This window comes from Macaca nemestrina, chromosome 4 (assembly GCF_043159975.1).
Source record: "Macaca nemestrina isolate mMacNem1 chromosome 4, mMacNem.hap1, whole genome shotgun sequence".
Lineage (NCBI taxonomy): Eukaryota > Metazoa > Chordata > Mammalia > Primates > Cercopithecidae > Macaca > Macaca nemestrina.
Window position 1 is genome coordinate 72,669,589 of NC_092128.1, and position 24,664 is coordinate 72,694,252.

A 24,664-nucleotide genomic window follows, 5' to 3' on the forward strand; every position below is an offset into this window, starting at 1 on the left:
ACTTTTGGGGCTACTGGGATGGAATGAATGTATTTTGCATATGAGAAGAATATAAATTTAGGGAGTCAAAATGTGTCTCCCTCAAATTCATAGTTCTAAGGAAATATAAAACTAATAGGTAAAGAGAATTATGATAGATCAAGGTGCCTGTTAAATTGATTCCGCACAATTTAGGAATTTTTAAATTTTCCAAACTAAAACTCACACACATTTATTACACTGGTGTTCTTTGGAAAAGTGGGTCTGAATTATTACAATATTAAAATTGATTTGTTTTCTGTTAAAAAATGTTAAAATTTAACTTTGGCTCTAAAACGATAAAAATTAGATACCAAAAGAAGTGATGAACCAAAATGCATATTTTCAAAGTAGGGTGTTTAAGAACCAATTTGACGATTGACCTATAATAAAGACATAATAGAAGAGTTAACTGCATAGAGCAGGGGTCAACAAACTTCCTGTAAAGAGCCAGATAGTAAATGTTTTAGACTTTGTGGCCCATAGGGTTTCTGTGGCAGCTACACAGCTCTGTTGTTGTAGTCTAAAAGCAGCCACAGACGATACTTCAACAAATGAGCAGAGCTATGTTTCAATAAAACTTTATTTACAAAGACAAGCAGTAGGCTTGATTTGTCCCACAGGCCGTAGGTTGCCCACCGCTGGCACTGAGGAAATGAGGGCTTATCAAGAGGTTCTTTTGGAGAAAGTTCTCTCATACCCCTATGAGAACCTTCTCTCAAGCCTTGAGATAGGGGGCCCTCAAAAGTTTCACTTGAAGCGCTTTACCTGTGTCCCTCTGAATTTACAACACATGTTGTTCCCTGAACTAGAAATTACCTTCACTCTCTACCAATGGCAGAACAAACACCCATAAGTGTTTCCTGTTCCCCCGAGGGAGATCACGGGGGACAGAACATCTGCTTAAACTGGCTTAATTTGAGTTCAAAAGAATCACCCGGGAAGGCAGGACTCCAGAAGAGACAATTCTGTGTAGAGTGCTCTGAAACCTGGGGCAGACTGGGAAGTGGCTTCAGAGAAAAACGTGACTGGACATTCTAATTGAAACTCCGTTTGACCAGAGGATTTCTTTCATGTTTTAAAAATTGAGCTGAAGTGAAATGAGCCAGGCACAGAAAGACAAATACTGCATGATTTCACTTAGATGTAGAATCTAAAAAAGCTAAACTCATAGAAGCAGAAAGTTGAATGGTGGTTTCCAGGTTGCAGTGGGGGAGGTAGTGGGAAATGAGATATTGGTCAAAGGGTACAAAGTTTTAGTTAGGAAGAATACATTTTGGAAATCTATTGCACAACATGATGATTATAGTTAATAAAAATGTGTATTTGAAAATTGTTAAGAGAGTTGATTTTAAATGTTCTCATCACACACACAAGTGGGCTTGAGAGGTGATAGAGATATTAATTACCTTCATTTAGTCATTTCACAGTATACGCCCATATCAAAACAAATACGCCAAACAAAACGCCCAGGCTGAACACCATAAATATATACAATTTTTATTTGTCAATTAAAAAGTAACAATAAAGATTGAGCTCATAAGTTATGGAGTTAAAATTTTATGCAGAAGAAAGGGAAAAACTTCCTCCAGTGAAAAAATTCTAATGAGATTTTGAAGACAGAAACAAATCACATTTTTTTTGTTTTTGTTTTCTAAATGTTCTACAAGAGAAAATTTCAAAAGCACAATCAGTAAGAGAGAGAAAAGTATACATGTATCCAGCATGCAGCCATTGTTAACTCAGGACCAATCTTGTTTTGGTTTACTTCCCTTTCACCACCCCTACACCCCAAACACAAAATTACTAATTCCAGATCATACTATTTATTTACAAATAGTGTAGTATGTATCTCTGAAAGGCATGAACTCTTTAAAAAACATAACCATGGAATCATTATACCATCTAACAAATCAATAATAGAGGACCTTAATATTCTCAAATATCTAGTCTGTGTTCAAATTTTTCTGATTGCCTAACAATTGATTTTAGATTTTGCTCAAATTAGGATCTAAAGTCTATGTGTTGCACTTTAGTCGTTAAGTCCCTTATAATGTATAGATTCCCTAACCTTTTTTTGGTCCTTTGCAATTTCTTTCCTTCTTTTTTGATTGAATAAACCAGGTTTTTGTCCTGTGAATTTCTACTTTCTGGATATTGCTGGTTGCATATTTGTTGTGGTGTTAGTAGGATTTTTTTTTTTAATTTCTTTTGAATTGAAAATAAGATCCAGAGACCTGATCAAATTCAGCTTTAACTACTTGGCAAGACCATCTCATGGGTGATATGTGCACTCCTATAGTACTTACAGACCCATAATGTGTGGCCTTTCTCTGTGATGTTAATATTTATCAGGATTTGGGACAGTTTGAGAAATCCATTAGAAAGTTTTTTTTTTTTTTTTTTTTTTTTTTAAATCAGCTTTCTACTTAATGGTTTTGGCAGCTGTTGATTACTGCCCATACCCATAATTTTATTAGGGGAAAATTACATTTTGATTACATATCTCTGGTTGTTTTTGTTCAAAACATAGGTTATATGTTAATCTCCCAGTACATTGGCATCTTCTGGATGAGAGACTCATTAGTCTTCTCACAAGAGTCCCTTTTGTTCATTATCTTGTGGAATTTGAGTGTGAGGTTTTTTTTTAAATTGTTTGTTTGGAGGGGAGTTGATAAGCTAATTAGCTATAGAGACAAATTTTATTTTTGCTTAACTGACTCTCACTGCATGAAAAGGCAATCTAATTCTCCAGCCTACTTTGGTAAGGTCTGATGACTTCTATGAGCATGACCTTCAGAAGACTGGTTGGTCCTCTGTTTTGGAAGATCCTTGAGTGCCAAGTACATGACACATTGATGATCTGCTTAGTAAGAATAAATGTTGCTACTCAGTTTGAGAGGTTTTTGCTCTCTTTGAGAAATACTTTCCCAGACATTCTAATGTCTAAATGCCATTTGAGTAGACAATCTTCTTCAATCCATGCCTGGTAAGTAGTGGGGTTCTGTGTAGCCAGCTTATTACACTAACTTCTTCTGACTCCAGTCATAGCTCCTTATTATTTTGTCATCAATGGTGTTAACCAAACCAAGGAACATATTTGCTGCTTTTCATATAGTTCACTCCTTCCATTTTCACTATTGTCTTTGTAGGACTCATAACATGTTTAAGAGGAAGTTAAATACTGCATGTACAGGTCTGAAGAGCTAGGGGCTGTATCTATAACCTTGCCAGTTTAAAGTATCGATCTTGAGTCTAAAAAAATTAGGTGGTACTGAGACCAAATTCTTGGAGGAACAATATCAGACCCTTAAACAATTTCAATGTCATAAGCAAGTGGGCCTCCAATGGAAAATCCCAGGTAAAAAGACACCTTTTCTATGCTTCTGCCGCTTCTAAGTTGACCTAAAAAAGTGGGAGTAATGGGTATTGTGATTTTTTCATTGATTCCATACTCTATGTATAAACAATTATTTTCAGCTCGACCTTGTAAACGAAGCAAAAGTTCTTGGACTTTTGCCTCCTTCCACACATCTCCACTCTGCCACAAGGAATTAATATCTGGTGTCTTTTCAAAGCACTGATCAATTTTTCCTTTGTGAACAAGTCTTTTCAGTCTTTTACCTTTTCCAAGAAAGAAATACGCAATTGGTTGCTTTGTACGATGCATATGTTTATATTGCCCCTTGAAAGAATTTTCCAGTGCTTGAGCATACGCCTTCATTTGTTGAGAATGTTGATCTAGTTGTTGATTTTCTGGCCAGAATAAGAGGGAAGCTAGAAAATAAGGTTCTGAAAACCGATGAGTCAGTCCTATTGGTTGCAAGACTTCTCGAAGCTGATCTTTTAGTTTTTCAACTGGCTTTACTAATGTCGAGGTAGGTTTGATACAGGAGAGAATAATGTTGGCCAAGATGAAATTTAACTTTTCTTTTGACTCGATTTTGACAGTGCATTGTTCTAAGAGAAAAGCATATTTGTTCACTATATCTTCCATAGTGCTTATAGCATCCTCTTGACTTTTGATAAGATATTCCAAGAGCCCAGAAAACTTGTCTGCTTTTAAAGCTACTAGGCTTTTCCGGCATCTCTCTATTTGAAGTGGCTCACTGAACTTTGATCCAAGACCTATGTCTTGTGATTCTCCTAAGAGACAAAATATATCTGTATATTTCTTAAAATATACGGCCACCTTTCTCCGAGTTTTGGCCTCTTCATTTTGCTTAATGTTGTTCCTGGGTTTTAGCAGGACAAAGTATTCATCAAAAAAATCAAAGGACTTTTTCAAAGAAAATTTCAATTTAGTTAAATAAGGAATATAGTTTTTGAGGGCTAATTGATATTCATCATTTTGATCCCCTGGAATATCACCACTTCCTGATACAAAATTGACCATATCTCTTTTAGATAGCTCATTTTTATTATCAAAAAAAGGAATGAGCTGGAGAATTTGGATTGTGTAAAGCCCAACTTCTATCTCTCCTTGATAACCAGCGATATTGTAAGTATCGTACCTCCTTTTTGACTTCTGATACAACCTTTCCTTCACTTCATACTCTCTATATTCACTTTGCTGTTGAGATTCTTTGAATGCACTTGAGGCCTGTTCTGCTAAATTCAAAAGAGCAATTAGATCATTAACTGAAATGTTCCTATTTCTTCCATTTTCCTCTATCCACCATCTTATTTTACTTTTGTAGACTTGACCCAGTGTATCTGAGATATAAGAATTGTCAGGTTCTATGATTTTTGCTTGTTTTGCCCAGTTTAGAGCATTGCCAAAGTCCTTCTTTTTAATGTAGAAATGTCTTGCCAACGCTTGGCAAATGAATGCATTTGGGTTGAATCGATGGATACCTTCAAGCAATACAGCTTCAACTGCTTCATTTCCTTCATCTTTATGTAATGCTTCAATAAATGGGGAAAACCAATTTCCTGTTTCACCTTCATGTTCATTGCGGTGTCTTGTGAGTAGGAGTGTGTGCATATCTTGCAAAAATTTGCTTTTTCCCATACCGGTATCGAAGAACAAATTCTCAGTTAGCATATCCAACATAATTTGACTTTTATTCAGGTGATAGCTTTTCTTCAATTCTTCCAGTGAGAACTTTGCAATCAAAGAGTGAATGATGCGTACTCCACAGTAGTTCCCACATTCGATGACCTCTGTTTTTATCAGAATTGTAGAGTAGGTGCCCATCTTGTCTTCAAATTTTTCTGTGCCCCAGAAAGCCTTCTTGTTTCCAATTCCTAAGAATCTTTCACACTGTGATAGTGAAATGGTGGTATCAGGTACATATGAATTAAGAAGAGCCAGAAAAGAAAAGAGCTTTGCTTCCTTGGTAAAAATATTCTGCCCTTTCAGGATATTCCGGACCACATTTTCTATGTATTCTTTATTAAAATTGGTTTTCATGATCATAAAGGAATAAAAATCCTCAAAATTTTTATGCTGTTCTTTGATTTCTTTCAATTTAAGCTCGAAAGCTCTCTGTTCTTTGGGAGAGAGTTGCTGTATTACGGCAATGCTGTCTGGGATCCTTGCACTTTTTTCAGGATTTTGTGATCTCATACAATTTAGGATAATCACCAGAGGTTTTTCATATCGAATGTACTTTTTAGCTATAGCTGTTTGAATAGAGTACTGCAGAAGATAGACATTATCTTGTTCTTCAAAATCGTCAACAAGGAGCAGTACAGGTACATAGTCCTGTCGGTTCATTGCCCCATAGGTGATTAAATTGGTTACCTGTTCTCCAATTTCAGAAAAATCCACTGTCTTGTTTTTTAGCACAGCACATCTGAATTTTTTCCTTAGGTCCCAGAGAATGTGCATAGCCAAGGTAGTTCCCCCACAGCCTGGATGATGATACAGGTGAATAATTTTGGTACATGTTGGTTTAGAAGAATCTGCGCAGTTTTGAATCATTGCTTCAAGTCTTTCATATTTATCCCTTTTGACAAAAGGTGAAGAATAACTTTCAGAAGAGAAGTAGAAGTTCCACCATGACACTTTGCCACCTCGATAGAAGTCTTCCTCTTTTGATGCCTTGAATTCAAGGAATTTATTTTTGTCCTTCTCTAACAGTGTACCCTCACATTCATTTTCACAGATAATTTCCAGAGAAGTCATGATATCTTCTTCTTTTTTCAGAAGGACAGTCGATAAACCAATAGATGGTAAAAGTCTTTTTGAAGATTGAGTCACAGATTTTAGTTTAAGAATAGTGCCATTGATCTCTTCAAGGCTTAAAGCAGAAATGCATTGGCTTGAAATTTCATCTTGGTGTTTTATTAATCTTGCTTCAAGTAGATCTTTCCATCCCTGAAATATGTGTGGTTGTACACAAATACACAGTATATTTTCTATTCCTTTGAGATCCTGGTAGAAAGCACAGAAAGTCTCAATGAGGGGATCTCTTGGGTCATCCACAGAGGATAGTAATAGAAATACCACCAAAAACTTCCCTCTTGGCATTATGTCTTCATGTGTAAGAAAGGAAATCAGTTTCCTGACATCAGAAGCTCTTTCTCTTTGCCAGGAACTTGGATCAAAGGGTTTATATTTTTCACTGTCAAGGTCTGACCTGCCATTGCAGAAAATCCAGCTTGGTTGATGGTAAAGATTCAGAGTAGAAATCTTCTCATTTGGTGTGGTTTTCCCTTCTACATATATACTTGGAAAGTGAAGGTTTGCTACTCGGCTTGCTTTGTAATCTTGGACCACTCCATTGATGTTAGACTCAGGATCGAACTCCAACACAGCAAACCATTTAATTTCCTTCAGGAAATCTAAGTGTTTTGTTTGATCTGGGTGACATTTATTTGTTACAAGAATGTACTGTTCATAGTATGAATTATCTAACAAATCTTGATTTCCTGTCAATAATTTAACCAATTTTGGTCCCTCCCTTTCTTTTTTATTTGTTTTTGCTCTGAATTTTTCTTCTGCTGCTTTTCTGGACTCTGCCAGTGTTTTAAAATCTGCTTTAAATGTTCTGAAATCAGCTTTATTTTTCATAATGTCCTTAGAGCTGGTCCCATCTCGCACAAATACTGAGAATTTTTTACTTTGTTCCCATGTTTTGTTGTTGTAATTTTGAATTTTAATCTGGAAATAATCATATTGGCATTCAGAGAACTGTGGAATAATGTCCACTTCAATAACAAATCTATCAGATAAAGTACTATTTGGCAGTAAAACTTCCACAAATCTTGGCTCTCGAATGCACTTCTTTGCTTGTTGGACCTGATGGTCTTCAAAATACTTGTTTATCATCAGATTGAAATGGTTAATGAGGGCTTCCTTGGTATCACTGGTGACTTTGACGCCAACAATTTTCCCATGGGGTTTGTCTTTGACTCCAAAATGAATAGTGCCATTGGTACGTGAATTCATACAAGCTGAAGCAAATCGGAAAACCTCATTGCTAAATTTCATCTTAACATCCTCTTCTGTGGCTGTTTCTGTATTTGTGAAGGCTTTGAATTCATGTATTGGATCAATGAGATTGCCTGGTCCTGTTTCAGGCTGTAGAATAAAATCCAACTTGTAACGATATGGATTACTGAATTCATCAAATGGGTATGATACACATGTCAGGTCTATGGATGGTTGCCTTTCCTTTGTATAATCTATTTTATCTTCTATGAGCTCAACTTTTAGTGACTCAGAAACTTTAGCAATTGTACTCATTGTAGATGGATTAGCCATATCTGGGTTCTCTTTATCCTTTTGTTTTTGCTTTGAAGTTTCTCTACTTTCCTTTTGAGACACGGTTTGGTCTTTAGGAGCATTTTTACTGGGCTTTCTCATCTTAGATGTCTGAATTGAATCTTCAATGGCTGTTTTCTGCAATTCTTTGAATAGTTCTTCTATTTGAATAGCTGGTCCATGTGTGATGCCCATATCAACAAGATGTTCTTTTTTTAACCACTTCAAGACTGCTCCATTCACATCTTGTCCAGTCAAAATTTCCCTGTGTTTTTGGTCAATCTTGTGACTTTCTAACCACCGATTTACATCCTCTTTGGTCCAATCATCTGTATTTTGTGGAAGGTTCAGTTGCTTTGCCATTCTGATACCTACATGTAGAAAAAGAAAAATTATTTAGTATTATTAAAAGTAAAATTTTGACACAATCAATTTTAGTAGATAATATATACATAATTTTCAAAATTTAGGAAGTTAAATAGGATATGCCAATGAATTATCTCTTGAGAGAACATGACTGTTACCAGTTTCCTCTGCATCCCTCCAGAGAAAGAATACCAAATACAACCACATGATCACCCTTTTCCCACATAAATTGTGGCATACTATACATAATTCCCTGGCTTCATTCACTCAGTAAATTTTGGGTATGCTTCCAGTCAGTATATATAGAGATAGTTTATCCTTATTAATGATTGTTTGCTATAATGTGTGTTTGCTGTATTATTTAAGAACATTCAATTCTGATATAGAAAATAAGAGGAAAAAGAAGGATATTTGAAACTGAGTTAGAATCAAGTTTGTAAGATACATCATGATAGACATAGATAAGGTAAATAGAGCATATGAGTATTAAACATAGTTAGAAAGGGATGTAAGAACCAAATAGTAAATATTCATGAGACACACGTGAAGCACTTGCTGTTTTTGAGGTCTTAATTGGGTTACTTATTTGGTGACACCCATTCTAATAATTTGTGTTCTCCATTGAAGAAATATCAGTAAAATCCATAGTAGCTTACCAGGCTAATGACCTTTATCTGTGGCCAGGCATACTAATCCCTCTGCATTTCTCTGATTAGAGCAAGTGTATGTCATTGACCCATGACTTCTTCCATCTGCCGAGCCCCTTTAAACAGACCTCAACTCTGGTTCTCAAAATTGAACAGTCAGTGGAGAATGCTGAAACATCAGAGAGGAAGAGAGAAGATATATTAACTAGCACAACTGAGATAATGAGATCCTTCTACTCTTCTTGTTCTTTATCCAAGATGTGTTGCCCAACTCTTTGTTGTTGTTGTTGGGTATTTAAAATTTTTTTTTTTGAGGTGAAGTTTTGCTCTTGTTGCCCAGGTGGAGTGCAATGGTGCCATCTTGGCTCATTGCAACCTCTGCCTCCTGGGTTCAAGTGATCCTCCTGCCTCAGCCTCCCAAAGTGCTGGGATTACAGGCGTGAGCCACTGCGCCTGGCCTTGTTGTGTATTTTAATTGATTTTAAAAAATATGTCCTTCAAGCATCTTAATTTTGTCTGTGAGCCGTTCTGTTCCGTGTCATCTGGAATAGCTTGCTGAGTAGTGAACTTGTTGGGTACTGTTGCATTAAAGTAATTTTTCACATGATAATTGATAAGAGCTGATTCCTGAGCAATAACTCATGGCATAATTATTTAGTTTGCAAATTTGCAGACTACTATCCAAAAAATTAATGTCAATCTAGGCTACACAAGTATAGCAATGGTTAGAAAAAATGAAATGCAAATAATAATAGTCAGCTTTAAGTATGATCCAAAACTGTGAGTCATTTTAATGAACTAAACTTTCATTTGTCATGGGAGGCATCAAATTAAATAATGGAGGCAGCCTGGGGAATGATGGCAGATAAATTATTATATAGGCCCATGTTCATGAAATAACACACAGAAATATTGCTTTCTAGTGGCAGAGACAAACTCAGGATTAGGATTTACGTTCCTTTCAAGTGAATATGCCAGAGCCATGGTCCAAGGTTTAAGCTATTATTTTTTTCATTATGTAACTGCGGTATGCACAGAAAGTGAATAAGCAACATAACCTTACAGCTATATCAATACAAAATAGGCAAAGATAGGCAATATCTTGGTTGCGATTTTGTACTATAATTTTATAAGATTTTACAATTGGGGAAGTTAGGTAAAGAGTACACAGAATATCAAATTATTTCTTGCAACTACATATGAATCTACAATAATCTCAAATAAAATGTTACTCAAAAAATAAAAAACTGCTATGGTATCCATTAAAGAGAAAAATATTTAGAACCGAGCAGTAATAAAAATGCTGCATATAAAAAGTTGTAAGGAACAATGTCTACAATACTTGGAGAAATATGTATAGCCTTGTATGTATTTATAAAAATGGAAGAATGGGTGTGCCCTGCCGTGAACCTGTATGGCTAAGACCCCTGCTGCATGTGTGCATGGGTGTGACCCATGCCCGCGGATTTTGTCTGGGGGACTGCAAGTACCTTCAGCCATTCTCCCTTCACACACACATGGACACAGTGTCACCTCCTCAAGCCATAGGGTGCCAAGTCTAAAGCACAGGGCCAGGTTTCAAGATGGCCAAATAGGAACAGCTCCAGTCTATAGCTTCCAGTGTGAGCAATGAAGAAGATGGGTGATTTCTGCATTTTCAACTGAGGTACCAGGTTCATCTCACTGGGGCTTGTCGGACAGTGGGTGTAGTCCATGGAGTGTGAGCTGAAGCAGGGGAGGGCATCATATCACCTAGGAAAGGGCTAGGAAATTCCCTTTCCTAGCCAAGGGAAGCCATGACAGATAGTACTTGGAAAATTTGGACACTCCCATCCTAATACTGCACTTTTCCAATGGTCTTAGCAAATGGCACACCAGAAGATTATATCCCGCACCTGGCTCAGAGGGTCCCACACCCATGGAGCCTCACTCACTGCTAGCACAGCAGTCTCAGATCGAACTGCAAGGCAGCAGCAAGGCTAGGGGAGGGGCGTCTGCCATTGCTGAGGATTGAGTAGGTAAACAAAGTGGCCAGGAACCTTGAACTGGGTAGAACCCACTGCAGCTCAAGGAGGCCTGCCTGCCTCTGTAGACTCCACCTCTGTGGGCAGGGCATAGCTGAACAAAAGGCAGCAGAAACTCCTGCAGACTGGGAGACACCTCCCATTAGGGGCCTACTGACACCTCATACAGCCGGTTGCCCCTCTGAGACGAAGCTTCCAGAGGAAGGATCAGGCAACAACATTTACTATTCTGCAATATTTGCTGTTCTGCAGCCTCTGCTGGTGATACCCAGGCAAACAAGGTCTGGAGTGAACCTCCAGCAAACTCCAACAGACCTGCAGCTGAGGGTCCTGACTGTTAGAAGGAAAACTAACAAACAGAAAGGACATCCACACCAAAACCCCATCTGTATGTCACTATCATCAAAGACCAAAGGTAGATAAAACCACAAAGATGGGGAGAAACCAGAGCAGAAAAGCTGAAAATTCTAGACATCAGAGTGCCTCTTCTCCTCCAAAGGAATGCAGCTCCTCACCAGCAATGGAGCAAAACTGGACAGAGAATGACTTTGACGAGTTGAGAGAAGCAGGCTTCAGATGATCGGTAATAACAAACTTCTCTGAGCTAAAGGAGGATGTTCAAACCCATCACAAAGAAGTTAAAAACATTGAAGAAAGATTAGATGAATGGCTAACTAGAATAAACAGCATAGAGAAGACCTTAAATGACCTGATGGAGCTGAAAACCATGGCACAAGAACTACATGTCACATATACAAGCTTCAGTAGCCAATTTGATCAAGTGGAAGAAAGGGTATCAGTGATTGAAGATCAAATGAATGAAATTAAGTGAGAAGAGAAGTTTAGAGAAAAAAGAGTAAACAGAAACAAACAAAGCCTCCAAGAAATATGGGATTATGTGAAAAGACCAAATCTACATCTGATTGGTGTACCTGAACGTGACGGGGAGAATAGAACCAAGTTGGAAAACACTCTTCAGGATATTATCCAGTAGAACTTCCCCAACCTAGCAAGGCAGGCAGACATTAAAATTCAGGAAATACAGAGAATGCCACAAAGATACTCATTGAGAAGAGCAACTCCAAGACACATAATTGTCAGATTCACCAAAGTTGAAATGAAGGAAAAAATGTTAAGGGCAGCCAGAGAGAAAGGTCGGGTTACCCACAAAGGGAAGCCCATCAGATTAACAGTGGATCTCTTGGCAGAAAATCTACAAGCCAGAAGAGAGTGGGGGCCAATATTCAACATTCTTAAAGAAAAGAATTTTCAACCCAGAATTTCATATCCAGCCAAACTAAGTTTCATAAGTGAAGGAGAAATAAAATCCTTTACAGACAAGCAAATGCTGAGAGATTTTGTCACCACCAGTCCTGCTATACAAGAGCTCCTGAAGGAAGCAGTAAACATGGAAAGGAACAACTGGTACCAGCCACTGCAAAAACATGTCAAATTGTAAAGACCATCAATGCTAGGAAGAAACTGCATCAACTAATGAGCAAAATAACCAGCTAACCTCATAATGACAGGATGAAATTCACACATAACAATATTAACCTAAAGTGTAAATGGGCTAAATCGTCCAGTTAAAAGACACAGACTGGCAAATTGGATAAAGAGTCAAGACCCATCAGTGTGCTGTATTCAGGAGACCCATCTCATGCATAGAGATACACATAGGCTCAAAATGAAGGGATGGAGGAAGATCTACCAAGGAAATGGAAAACACAACAAAACAAAACAAAAAGCAGGGGTTGCAATCCTAGTCTCTGATAAAACAGACTTTAAACCAGCAAAGATCAAAAGAGACAAGGCCATTACATAACTGTAAAGGGATCAATTCAAGAAGAAGAGCTAACTATCCCAAATATATATGCACCCAATACAGGAGCACACAAATTCATAAAGCAAGTCCTTAGAGACCTACAAAGAGACTTAGACTCCCATACAATAATAATGGGAGACTTTAACACCCCACTGTCAACATTAGACAGATCAATGAGACAGAAAGTTAACAAGGATATCCAGGACTTGAACTCAGCTCTGCACCAAGTGGACCTAATAGCCATCTACAGAACTCTCCACCCAAATCAACAGAATATATATTCTTCTCAGCACCACATCACACTTATTCCAAAATTGACCACATAGTTGGAAGTAAAGTACTCCTTAACAAATGTAAAAGAATAGAAATTATAACAAACTGTCTCTCAGACCACAGTGCAATCAAATTAGAACTCAGGATTAAGAAACTCACTCAAAACTGCTCAACTTCATGGAAACTGAACAACCTGCTCCTGAACGACTACTGTGTACCTAACGAAATGAAAGCAGAAATAAAGATGTTCTTTGAAAACAGTGAGAACAAAGACACAACATACCAGAATCTCTGGGACACATTTAAAGCAGTGTGTAGAGGGAAATTTATAGCACTAAATGCCCGCAAGAGAAAGCAGGAAAGATCTAAAATTGACACCCTAACATCACAATTAAAACAACTACAGAAGCAAGAGCAAACACATTCAAAATCTAGCAGAAGGCAAGAAATTACTAAGATCAGAGCAGAATTGAAGGAGGTAGAGACACAAAAAAACACTCCAAAAAAATCAATGAATCCAGGAGTTGGTTTTTTGAAAAGATCAACAAAATTGATAGACCGTTAGCAAGATTAACAAAGAAGAAAAGAGAGAAGAATCAAATAGATGCAATAACAAATGATAAAGGAGATATTACTACCGATCCACAGAAATCCAAACTACCATCAGAGAATACTGTAAAAACCTCTATGCATATAAACTAGAAAATCTAGAAGAAATGGATAAATTCCTGAACACATATACCCTCCCAAGACTAAGCCAGGAAGAAGTTGAATCACTGAATAGACCAATAACAGGTTCTGAAATTGAAGCAACAATTAATAGTCTACCAACCAAAAAAAGTCTAGGACCAGACGGATTCATAGTCAAATTCTACCAGAGGCACAAAGAGGAGCTGGTACCATTCCTTCTGAAACTATTCCAATCAATAGAAAAAGAGGGAGTCCTCCCTAATGCATTTTATGAGGCCAGCATCATCCTGATACCAAAGCCTGGCAGGGATACAACAAAAAAGAAAGAATTAGACTAATATCCCTGATGAACATCGATGCAAAAATCCTCAATAAAATACTGGCAAACCGAATCCAGCAGCACATCAAAAAGCTTATCCACCAAGATCAAATTGGCTTCATCCCTGGGATGCAAGGCTGGTTCAACATATGCAAATCAATAAATGTAATACATCATATAAACAGAACCAAAGATAAAAACCACATGATTCTCTCAATAGATGCAGAAAATGCCTTTGACAATATTCAACAGCACTTCATGCTAAAAACTCTCAATAAACTAGGTATTGATGGGACATATCTCAAAATAATAAGAGCTATTTATGACAAACCCACAGCCAATATGATAATGGCAAAAACTGGAAGCATTCCCTTTGAAAACTGGCACAAGACAGGGGTGTCCTCTCTCACCACTCCTATTCAACATAGTGTTGGAAGTCCTGACTAGGGCAATCAGGCAGGAGAAAGAAATAAAGGGTAATTAGTTAGGAAAGAAGGAAGTCAAATTGTCCCTGTTTGCAGATGACATGATTGTATGTTTAGAAAACCCCATCATCTCAGACCAAAATGTCCTTAAACTGATAAGCATCTTCAGTCAAGTCTCAGGATACAAAATCAATGTGCAAAAATCAAAAGCATTCCTATACACCAAAAACAGACAGAGAGCCAAATCATGAGTGAACTCTCATTCACAATTGCTTTAAAGAGAATAAAATACCTAGAATCCAACTTACAAGGGATGTGAAAGACCTCTTCAAGGAGAACTACAAACCACTGCTCAATGAAATAAAAATAAAATAAAAGAATAAAATAAAATAAGAATTTAAAAAAGAATAAAATAAAATAAAATGTAAGAAAAAATAAAATAAAATAAATGAAATAAAAGAGGACACAAACAAACAAAAGAACATTCCATGCTCGTGGATAGGAAGAATCAATATCATGAAAATGGCCATACAGCCCAAGGTAATTTATAGATTCAATGACATCCCCATTAAGCTACCAATGACTTTCCTCACAGAATTGGAAAAAACTACTTTAAAGTTCATATGGAACCAAAAATAAGAGCCCACAATGCCAAGACAATCCTAAGCCAAAAGAACAAACCTGGAGGCATAACACTACCTGACTTCAAACTATACTACAAGGCTACAGTAACCAAAACAGCATGGTACTGGTACCAAAACAGAGATATACACCAATGGAACAGAACAGAGCCCTCAGAAATAATACCACATATCTACAGCCATCTGATATTTGACAAACCTGACAAAAACAAGAAATGGGGAAAGGATTCCCTATTTAATAAATGGTGCTGGGAAAACTGGCTAGCCATATGTAGAAACTTAAAACTGGATCCCTTCCTTACACCTTATACAAAAATTAATTCAAGATGGATTAAAGACTTAAATGTTAGGCCTAAAACCATAAAAAACCTAGAAGAAAACCTAGGCAATACCATTCAGGACATAGGCATGGGCAAGGACTTCATGACTAAAACACCAAAAGCAATGTCAACAAAAGCCAAAACTGACAAACTAAAGAGCTTCTGCACAGCAAAAGAAACTACCATCAGAGTGAACAGGCAACTTACAGAATGGGAGAAAATTTTTACAATCTACTAATCTCACAAAGGGCTAATATGTGGAATCTACAAAGAACTTAAACAAATTTACAAGAAAATATCAAACAACCCCATCAAAAAGTGGGCAAAGGACAAGAACAGACACTTTTCAAAAGAAGACATTTATGCAGCCAACAGACACATGAAAAAATGCTCATCATCACTGGCCATCAGAGAAATGCAAATCTAAACCACAATGAGATACTATCTCACACCAGTTAGAACGGCGATCATTAAAAAGTCAGGAAACAACAGATGCTGGAGAGGATGTGGAGAAATAGGAACACTTTTACACTATTGGTGGGACTGTAAACTAGTTCAACCATTATGGAAGACAGTGTGGCGATTCCTCAAAGATCTAGACCTAAAAATACCATTTGTCTCAGTCATATACCATTTACTGGGTATATATCCAAAGGATTATAAATCATGTTGCTATAAAGACAAATGCACACGTATGTTTATTGTGGCAGTATTCACAATAGCAAAGACTTGGAACCAACCCAAATGTCCATCAATGATAGACTGGATTAAGTAAATGTGGCACATATACACCATGGACTACTATGCAGCCATAAAAAAGGATGAGTTCATGTCCTTTGTAGGGACATGGATGAAGCTGGAAACTATCATTCTGAGCAAACTATCGCAAAGACAGAAAACCAAACACCATGTGTTCACACTCACAGGTGGGAAGTTAACAATGAGAATAGTAGGACACAGGGTGATGAACATCCCACACTGGGCCTGTTGTGGGGTGGGGGGAGGGGGGAGGGATAGCATTAGGAGATATACCTGATGTAAATGATGAGTTAATGGGTGCAGCACACCAACATGGCACATGTGTACATATGTAACAAACATGCATGTTGTGCATATGTACCCTAGAACTTAAAGTATAATTTAAAAAAAGGAAGAATGACTGAAAAGTATGAACTAAATGCCAATTTAATAAATTCAAAGAAGAACAACAGAATAAACCTGAAATAAGAAGAAAGAAAAAAATAAAGATAAAAGTAGAAATTTATAAAATGGAAAACAAAATGACAAGAGAGACCCAATGAAGTCCAAGAGATAAAAAGTAATAAAATTGACACATCCATGGAATGATTAACCAAAAAATAAGCAATATTAATTAATTAAATTAACAATTTAATCAATTAGTTCAATTAATAATTCAAATAATTATTCAATTAATAAAATAAGCAATATTAGATACAAGTAAACAATATTAGATACTTTAAAAATGAAAGGGTTTGGATGTTATTCCAACCAACTTTAACTGAATAAATTGAAAACTAAGATTAATTAGCAAATTCTTAAAAAATATAGCTTACCAAACTGACTCTAGAAGAAACTGAAGGAGTCTCAGTTTCAGGATGTAGGAGATCACAAAAGGCCACCTACTCACCCACTGCAACAATGAGAACAAAATCCGAAAAACTGCAAAACTCATATTTTTAAGTAATCACAAAGTCATCAATAGACCAGATGACAAGGACAGGATGAACTAAAATTCCAGAGAGGAAAGATTCCTGTCTAGGTAAGCTTTGGGGGCATTTGTTGATTTGGGGTTGGGTTTAAGGATTAGACTTGGCCTACTGGGAGGAGGAGAAACCAGCGGGGATTTTGGTAGTCACAGCGGCGGGTGTAATGAAGTGCAATTAGAAGTGTTCCAAAATCTTTACTATAATGGATATGCAAAGTAAAATTACAACAAGATAATATTACATGCCTACCAGAATGGCTAAAATGAAAGACTGGTAACGCCAAATGTTGGTGAAGATGTGGAGTCAATGGAGCTCTCATACATTGCCTGTTGGAATGTACATTGTTTCAGCCACTTTAAGAAGCTATCAGTTTTTGTGAAGTTAAATATATACCTACCCTTTGGATCTGCAATTCTCATGAAAATGATTAAAGTACTGATATAGGCAACAACATGAAAGAATCTCACATCATACTGTGTGAAATAAGCCAGTTACAACAGAAAACATATTGTAGAATTCTACTTATATAGTTTAAGAATAGGCAAAAGTAATCTGTCATAGAAGTCAGAATGATGTTGGGGGTAGATATTTTCTGGGAAGGAACACAAGGAAAACTTCTGGGGTGATGGAAATATTTTATATCTTGATATGGGTAGTGGTTGCACAGGTAAGTACATATAAAAATGTCATAGAGGCTTACCCTTAAGTTTGTTCATTGTATATAAGTTATGCCGTATTTAAAAAGTCAATAATGCCTCCAAAATACATTAGAAAATAAATAAATGGATGAATAAAATAAAAGAGACATTTGCATAAAAAAGATGATGGTGTGTTATGAACCAAGGATAATTGTGAATTCAATGGTATGTGAGGTCCTAAAGTTTTGCTAGGTGTTTATTATTGCAGCCTCAGATTATGAACTTTTGACTTCTGCATCCGACTCAGTGTTGATTCATACTGGTTTTAGAGTTATCTAAAAGCTGGCTACACCCTCGTCTAGTGACCGTTCTAATCTAAGTCACTTTCTTGTATCCATTTGCTGAGTCACATCTACTCCACCCTATGAAAGTATGCTCCCTTTTGTTACACCCACACTATTTAACATAAAGCAGGGGTCCCTGATTATTCTGCTGCTAGTGTGCCCTGGCTCCTGAGGCCTCATACCCATGACTCTCATCCCCCATCTCGCCCCATCCCACCAGTACCCTTTTCCTGGGGTCTCCCTGACTTCCTTCATCAACTTGAACCTTTCACAGTTTTACAGACACAGTCACAGTCCTTACTCTCTGGGTGATATGTCATAAACTAGATGATGAGAACGAGTGGTGAATTAGATGGATTATTTGATTTATGCAAGAACTGCATACCATTATATGTAAAAACATAAAGTCAGGTTCTCATATAAGAATGTGGGAGATGGAGAACTGGGCCTGAACATTTGGTTGGGAAAGTAAGCAAATAATAAAGAAGTGACCTTTGACTGTTTTCTCTACTAGAGAGATTATGAATATTTCAAATGTCATTGAACAGGTTACACTTTCACGCTTCTTCCCCTAAAGCTTTTGTCAGATTATTGATAGCTGTACCTTTCAATAAATTATTTTTCAAAAATTGTTGATGATGTCACTCTTGGAGAAAATAATATGCCACCATTCATAGGTATTTATGCCACTGTTCATAGATATTTTACATATTTATGATTTCTTTATATCCTCTCTTGTTCCAAAATGTTTTTTAGGTGAAATATTTAGAAAGTAATCCAGGATCACACATATATTAAAACTGTTAGGTAAAGAAATCATGGGGAAGGCTAAATAATGGTAGGGGGAAAAAGGTGAAATCATGGAGTAAAATTAGTGCCTAAAATTACTGGTTTTGATACTGTATACTTTAAAAACTGACCTGAAAATTTGGTTCTGAGAATCTTAGCAGGAAACACTATTTGTTACCGATTGAACCCACATACATTTTTTTAAAAATCTAGGTGGTGTTAAACTGTAGGGTTTTTTAACTTTTCTAAAGGGAGCTGAAGGTCAGGCCTTCATTCAGAAATGTGATCCCCCAACCCTCTTGCATTATCTTAGTGTTTCCTTCGGGGAGAAATTAGACATAAGCCTAGTATTTTTGCCAGGCACATAAAGCTGCCATAATTCCAAAGACTTCCCATAGTAGTCTATCTGTCTGTCTGTCTTCCTATACATGTCATCCAACAACAGCATTTGAGAAACTCTCAGAGAGCTTTGTTTTCTGGAAGCTACTTATTTCTTAGAGTAGATGGTGGAAGGTATATTTGATTAAAGTAAAGTACTTTTAAGTTTTCATTACCTGTTCTTTACCTATTTTTCCTTTTTCTTTTTCTTTTTCTTTTTTTTTTCTTTGAGACACGGTCTCATTCTGTTGCCTATGCTGGAGTGCAGTGGTGCAATTATAGCTCACTGTAACCTTAAATTCTCGGGCTCAAGCAATCCTTCTGCCTCAGCCTCCAAAGCAGCTAGGACTACAGATGCGTGCCACCACATCCAGCTATTTTTTTTTTGGTAGGAATCTTGCTAGGTAGGGTCTTGCTATGTTGCCCAAGCTAATTTTGAATTCCTGGCCTCAAACAATTCTAATGTCCTTGCCTTCCAAAGTGCTCAAATTACAGGCTACCACACCTGGCCTGTTTGTTCTTTCTGAAGATGCTGTTATGCCTTGGGAGATTTCATCAATAAAAGTGTCTGTAGTTTTCAACTGCATCTTTAATGAAACGTATGACTAATTTTTCAACTAATACAAAGCAGGCTCCTGTCAGAGCAACAAATAGTCTCGAATTTCTAGGCTTAGAATACTATTTTTTGTTTTGAGGTATATTTGAATCTTCTAATTAAAAAGTATATTTCTTTCTATTCAATAAAATGCTGCTATTGATAGTAAGAACAATATTAATAATAGATATTGTACTTACCCAGATAGTCTTGCAAATTTCTTTTACATGTATGTGGGGAAAACCATCTCTTTTGGTGCTGAAAATATCTGATGTGTTTGTTTTCTTCCTCCTGCGATGCTAGAGAAAAGTATTTTCCTCATTCTGGTTTTAACGGAAGTCTATGTGTTACCTGCTTCTATCTCATAGCAAGCTCTAATTGGCTCAGAAACAACAGGGCATGCTTAACAATTGGGAAGTTGGGGGAAGGAAGAACGTAGGTTTTGTTTCAGTTTCATTTCTCAGATCTGAAATTATAACATGGCCTTTTCTATCTGAAATGCTTTTTTATAAGCTATGGCTCTATACCACCTTCTGGTCTGCTTGGTTAAAATCTGAAGGAATATCCCACAAACTGTGGGATATTCTGGCTTAATTGATCCCTTGGGAATATGAGTTTACATTGCAGTCCCAGCCTTGTGGAGTGCCGGGTTGGAGATACTCTAGGTGAGTATTTCACTGGCCTTTAAGGGTGGAGTTACTGTCCATTTCTGCTTTCCTAAAGTATAAAGAATGTCTTTCAGGGATGGGACTTCTTTGAGCACCCCAATAAATGCTAAATGCCTCTGGCTTAGTTCTGCAGAGCAGACCAGGGCTGCAGCAGACCTGATGGTCACATTGTAGAGATTTATCTTTTCTAAGGTCAGTGTCAGGGCCAGGTAGAAAACTGCCTGGGTGAGAGCAACAAAAATAGCTGATATTTTAAAAACTAACAGGAAGTACCAATATTCATTGTGTGTTCTCAATTAGCTTTTGGTTTCCACATCCCATAATTGATCCATACTGGTTTTAGATGAAAACATTTAAAAACTTTTATTTTAAAATATTTATTGGGCACTTACCATGTACCAGGCATTGTTCTAAGTGTTTCATATTAACTTAATTACTCTTCACAACAATCTTCTGAGGTAGAGATTATTTTTATCTCAATTTTAAAGGTGAATAAACTGAGGCATAGAGATATTAAATAATATCTAAATAATATCTAAAGTTTGCACAACTAATACATGGCAGAGATTTGAACCCAGGTTTCAGGCAAGTGTGCTTAAATCCTGAGGTTTAGGAAGAAAGAAAGTGGCTGTGAAGGACAGCCTAGATATAATCATTACACTCATAACCCTCAGGAGCCCTCCTCGTAAGGGGACCCTGGGCCTGAGCTCTGAAACCTGGGTTCCACTTTGCATGGGGACCAGTGTGATGGTTAATTTAATGTGTCAACTTGACTGGGCCACAGAGTGCCTAGATATTTGGTCAAACATTATTCTCATGTTTCTGTGAGGATGAGGAGGCAGGACTAGCTTGCAGCTCCCACTGGGACAGACAGGACAGTATGTGGAGACTCACATTGTGAGCTTTTGCTTCAAGAATTACTGCAGCAATATACCAGGAAAGCCAAGAGAATCCACAGACCCTTTGAAGAAATTGTATCACCACCGCGGATTCCCTGAGATGCAAAGAAGAAAAAAAAAAAAAAAGCCATAAGTCTGCTTGCTTTCTCAGTGGGGAGGCTGATAGTCAGGGGCAAGTTCTCAGCCCTGGTCACCGGCTGCCTGGAAATAGACTTGGTGTTGTTGGTAGGGGCACAGTGGTAGTGAGACTGGCCTTTAGAACTGTGGGTTGTATGGAAACGAGGTGAGGCCTGTGACTGCTGGCTTTTCCCCACTTCCCTGGTGTCCTGTGTCACTCAGTGGAGACAACCATAATCCCTCTGAGAACATAACTCCATTGGCCTGGGAACCACACCCCCGCCCTCACGCCCTCACGGCAACTGCAGCATGCCACACCCAATAAGAGTCTGAGCTCAAACACACCTGTCTCTGCCCCAACCTGGTGGTCTTTCTTTACCTGCTCTGGTTGCCAAAGACAAAGAACATAATTTCTTGGGAGCTCTATGGCTCTGCCCACTGCCTCAGAAACATGAATATATAACTAGATGACCCTAGGTCAAGTTTGCTTCCTTCCTATAGTACCACAGCTAATGCACTCTTGAAAATGCCACCTTCTGGCTGGAGGCCAACCAACACATAACCAGTGCACTTAACAAAAATACAACCAAGGACCCTTACAGAGTCCACTTCACTCCCCTGCTACCTCCACTGGAGCAGGTGTTGGTATCCACAGCCGAAAGACCTGAAGATGTATTATATCACAGGACTCTTTGCTGACACTTCCCAATACCAGTGTGGAGTCCAGTAGCTCTGCTGGATGACTAGGCCCAGAAGAGAAAAAATCGTCACTGCAGTTTGGCTCTCAGGAAGCCCCATCCCTAGAGGAAGTGGGAGAACACCACATCCCATTTTGCCCCTGTGGGACAAAAGAATCGGAATAGTAGCCCTTGAGTCCCAGATCTTCCCTCTGACACAGTCACCCAAATGAGAAGGAACCAGAAAAACAATTCTGATAATATGACAAAACAAGGTTCTTCAACACCCCCAAAATACCATACCAGCTCACCAACAATAGATCCAGACCAAGACAAAATCTCTGAATTGCCAGGAAAATAATTCAGAAGGTTGATTATTAAGCTAATCAAAAAGGCACTAGAGAAAGGTGAATTCCAACTTAAAGAAACAACAAACATGATACAGGATGTGAAAGGAAAATTCCTCAGTGAAATAGATAGCATACATAAAAAACAATCACAACTTCTGGAAATGAAGGACACAATTAGAGAAATAAAAAATGCACTGGAGGTGGTTGGCAAGATGGCTAAATAGGAACAGCTCCAATCTGCACCTCCCAGTGGGATCAATGCAAAAGGCAGGTGATTTCTGCATTTCCAACTGAGGTACCCAGCTCATCTCATTGGGACTGGTTAGATAGTGGGTGCAGCCCACGGAGGGTGAGGTGAAGCAGGGTGGGGCATCTCCTCACCCAGGAAGTGCAAGAGGTTGGGGAACTCCCTCCTGTAGCCAAGAGAAGTTGTGAGGGACTGTGCCACAAGGAATGGTACGTTCTGGCCCAGATACTACACTTTTCCCATGGTCTTCACAAGCTGCAGACCAGGAGATTCCCTTGGAGGCGTATACCACAAAAGCCCAGGGTTTCAAGCACAAAACTGGGTGGCCATTTGGGCAGACACCGAGCTAGCTGCAGGAGTTTTTTTTTATACCCCAGTGGTGCCTAGAACACCAGCAAGACAGAACCGTTCACTCCCATGAAAAGGAGGCTGAAGCCAGGGAGCCAAGTGGTCTAACTCAGTGGATCCCACCCCCACATGCCAGGTCTGTCCTGCAGACCCTTGCCGAGCAATGGATGAAAGAGGTACTCAGACACAGGTATGCAGTGTAAGAGCAGCTAGGGGTCTGCCTGGCTGTAGTGGCCAAAGTGCAGCAGCCCTGAGAAGCTGGAGCTGCTTGCTTTTATTCAATGCAGGCACAATGCCGAAAACCTGGAGCAAACAACCTGTAGGTGATTAATATTTATTGTTCCCCTTTCAGAAAACGTCATACACATGGATAATAAAAGGTCAGTTCCTGGTCAATATAAGTAAACAAGCCTCTTTAAGATAAATTCCCCTACACTCACTTGTAGCTACTCCTTGCCCTCTGCCTCAGGATTATAGAACAGCTGCCTTCAGCTATTCTCCCCTGGAGCTTTGCAGAGCCTTCTGACCTTTCAGAAGGCCTGCTCCTTTCCCTGTCATTTCTCCCACCACTCTGACGGATCTCCTACACCTGTGGAGTCCAGCAAGCTAAGATCCACTGGCTTAAAATTCTTGCTGCAAGCACAGTAGTCTGAAGTCGATCTGTGATGCTAGCGCGTGGTGGGGAGAGGGGTGTCCACCATTACTGAGGCTTGAGTAAGCTGTTTTCCCCTCACGTTGTAAACAAAGCCGCCAAGAAATTCAAATTGGATGGAGTCCACCGCAGCTCGACAAAGCCACTGTAGCCACACTGCCTCTCTAGATTTCTCCTTTCTGGGCAGGGCATCTCTGAAAGAAAGATAGCAGCCCCAGTCAGGGTCTTATAGATAAAACTCCCATCTCCCTGGGACAGAGCACCTGGGGGAATGAGTGGCTAGGGGCACAGCTTCAGCAGACTTAAGTGTTCCTGCCTGCCGTCTCTGAAGAGAGCAGCGGATCTCTCAGAACAGCACTAGAGCTCTGTTAAGGGACAGATTGCAGACTGCCTCTTCAAGTGGGTCCCTGACTCCTGTGCTTCCTGACTGGGAGACACCTCCCAGCAGTGGCTGACAGATACCTCATACAGGAGAGCTCCAGCTGGCATCTGGCAGGTGCCCCTCTGGGGCAAAGCTTCCAGAGGAAGGAACAGCCAACAGTCTTTGCTGTTCTGTAGCCTCCACTGGTGATATCCAGGCAAACATAGTCTGGAGTGGACCTTCAGCAAACTCCAGCAGACCTACAGCAGAGGGGCCTGACTGTCAGGAGGAAAACTAACAAGCAGATAGGAATAGCATCAACATCAACAAAAAGGACTTCCACACAAAAACCCTATCCAAAAGTCACCAATGTCAAAGATCAAAGGTAGATAAATGCATGAAGATGGGGAGAAACCAGCACAAAAATGCTGAAAATTACAAAAACCAGAGTGCCTCTTCTCTGCCAAAGGATCACAAGTCCTTAATAGCAAGGGAAGAAAATGGGAGGGAGAATGAGTTTGATGAATTGACAGAAGTAGGTTTCAGAAGGTGAATAATAACAAACTCCTCTGAGCTAAAGGAACATGTTCTAATCCAATGCAAGGAAACTAA

At 38.6% G+C, this 24,664-nt stretch overlaps 1 protein-coding gene and 1 long non-coding RNA gene across 4 annotated transcripts in view; one reads left to right on the forward strand and one right to left on the reverse strand.

Moving 5' to 3' along the window:
• LOC105475501 (uncharacterized) overlaps positions 1-24,664 on the forward strand; it is a 130,853-nt gene that overhangs the window by 70,894 nt on the left and 35,295 nt on the right. The window lies entirely within an intron of this gene.
• On the reverse strand, positions 1,414-20,062 carry LOC105475506 (sterile alpha motif domain containing 9). Of its 3 annotated transcripts, none has more exons than XM_024790822.2 (3): positions 16,837-17,208; positions 8,755-8,914; positions 1,414-8,103 (listed from the first exon to the last, which is right to left on the reverse strand). In XM_024790822.2, the coding sequence occupies exon 3, from the start codon at positions 8,093-8,095 to the stop codon at positions 3,329-3,331; it is 4,767 nt and encodes a 1,588-aa protein (XP_024646590.2). In that variant the 5' UTR covers positions 8,096-8,103; positions 8,755-8,914; positions 16,837-17,208; the 3' UTR covers positions 1,414-3,328. The 3 variants fall into 3 exon arrangements, with proteins under 3 accessions (XP_024646590.2, XP_011729128.2, XP_011729129.2); XM_011730827.3 differs by lacking the exon at positions 16,837-17,208 and adding an exon at positions 19,934-20,062 and having other exon boundaries at positions 1,567-8,103; XM_011730826.2 differs by lacking the exons at positions 8,755-8,914; positions 16,837-17,208 and adding an exon at positions 19,934-20,062 and having other exon boundaries at positions 1,507-8,103.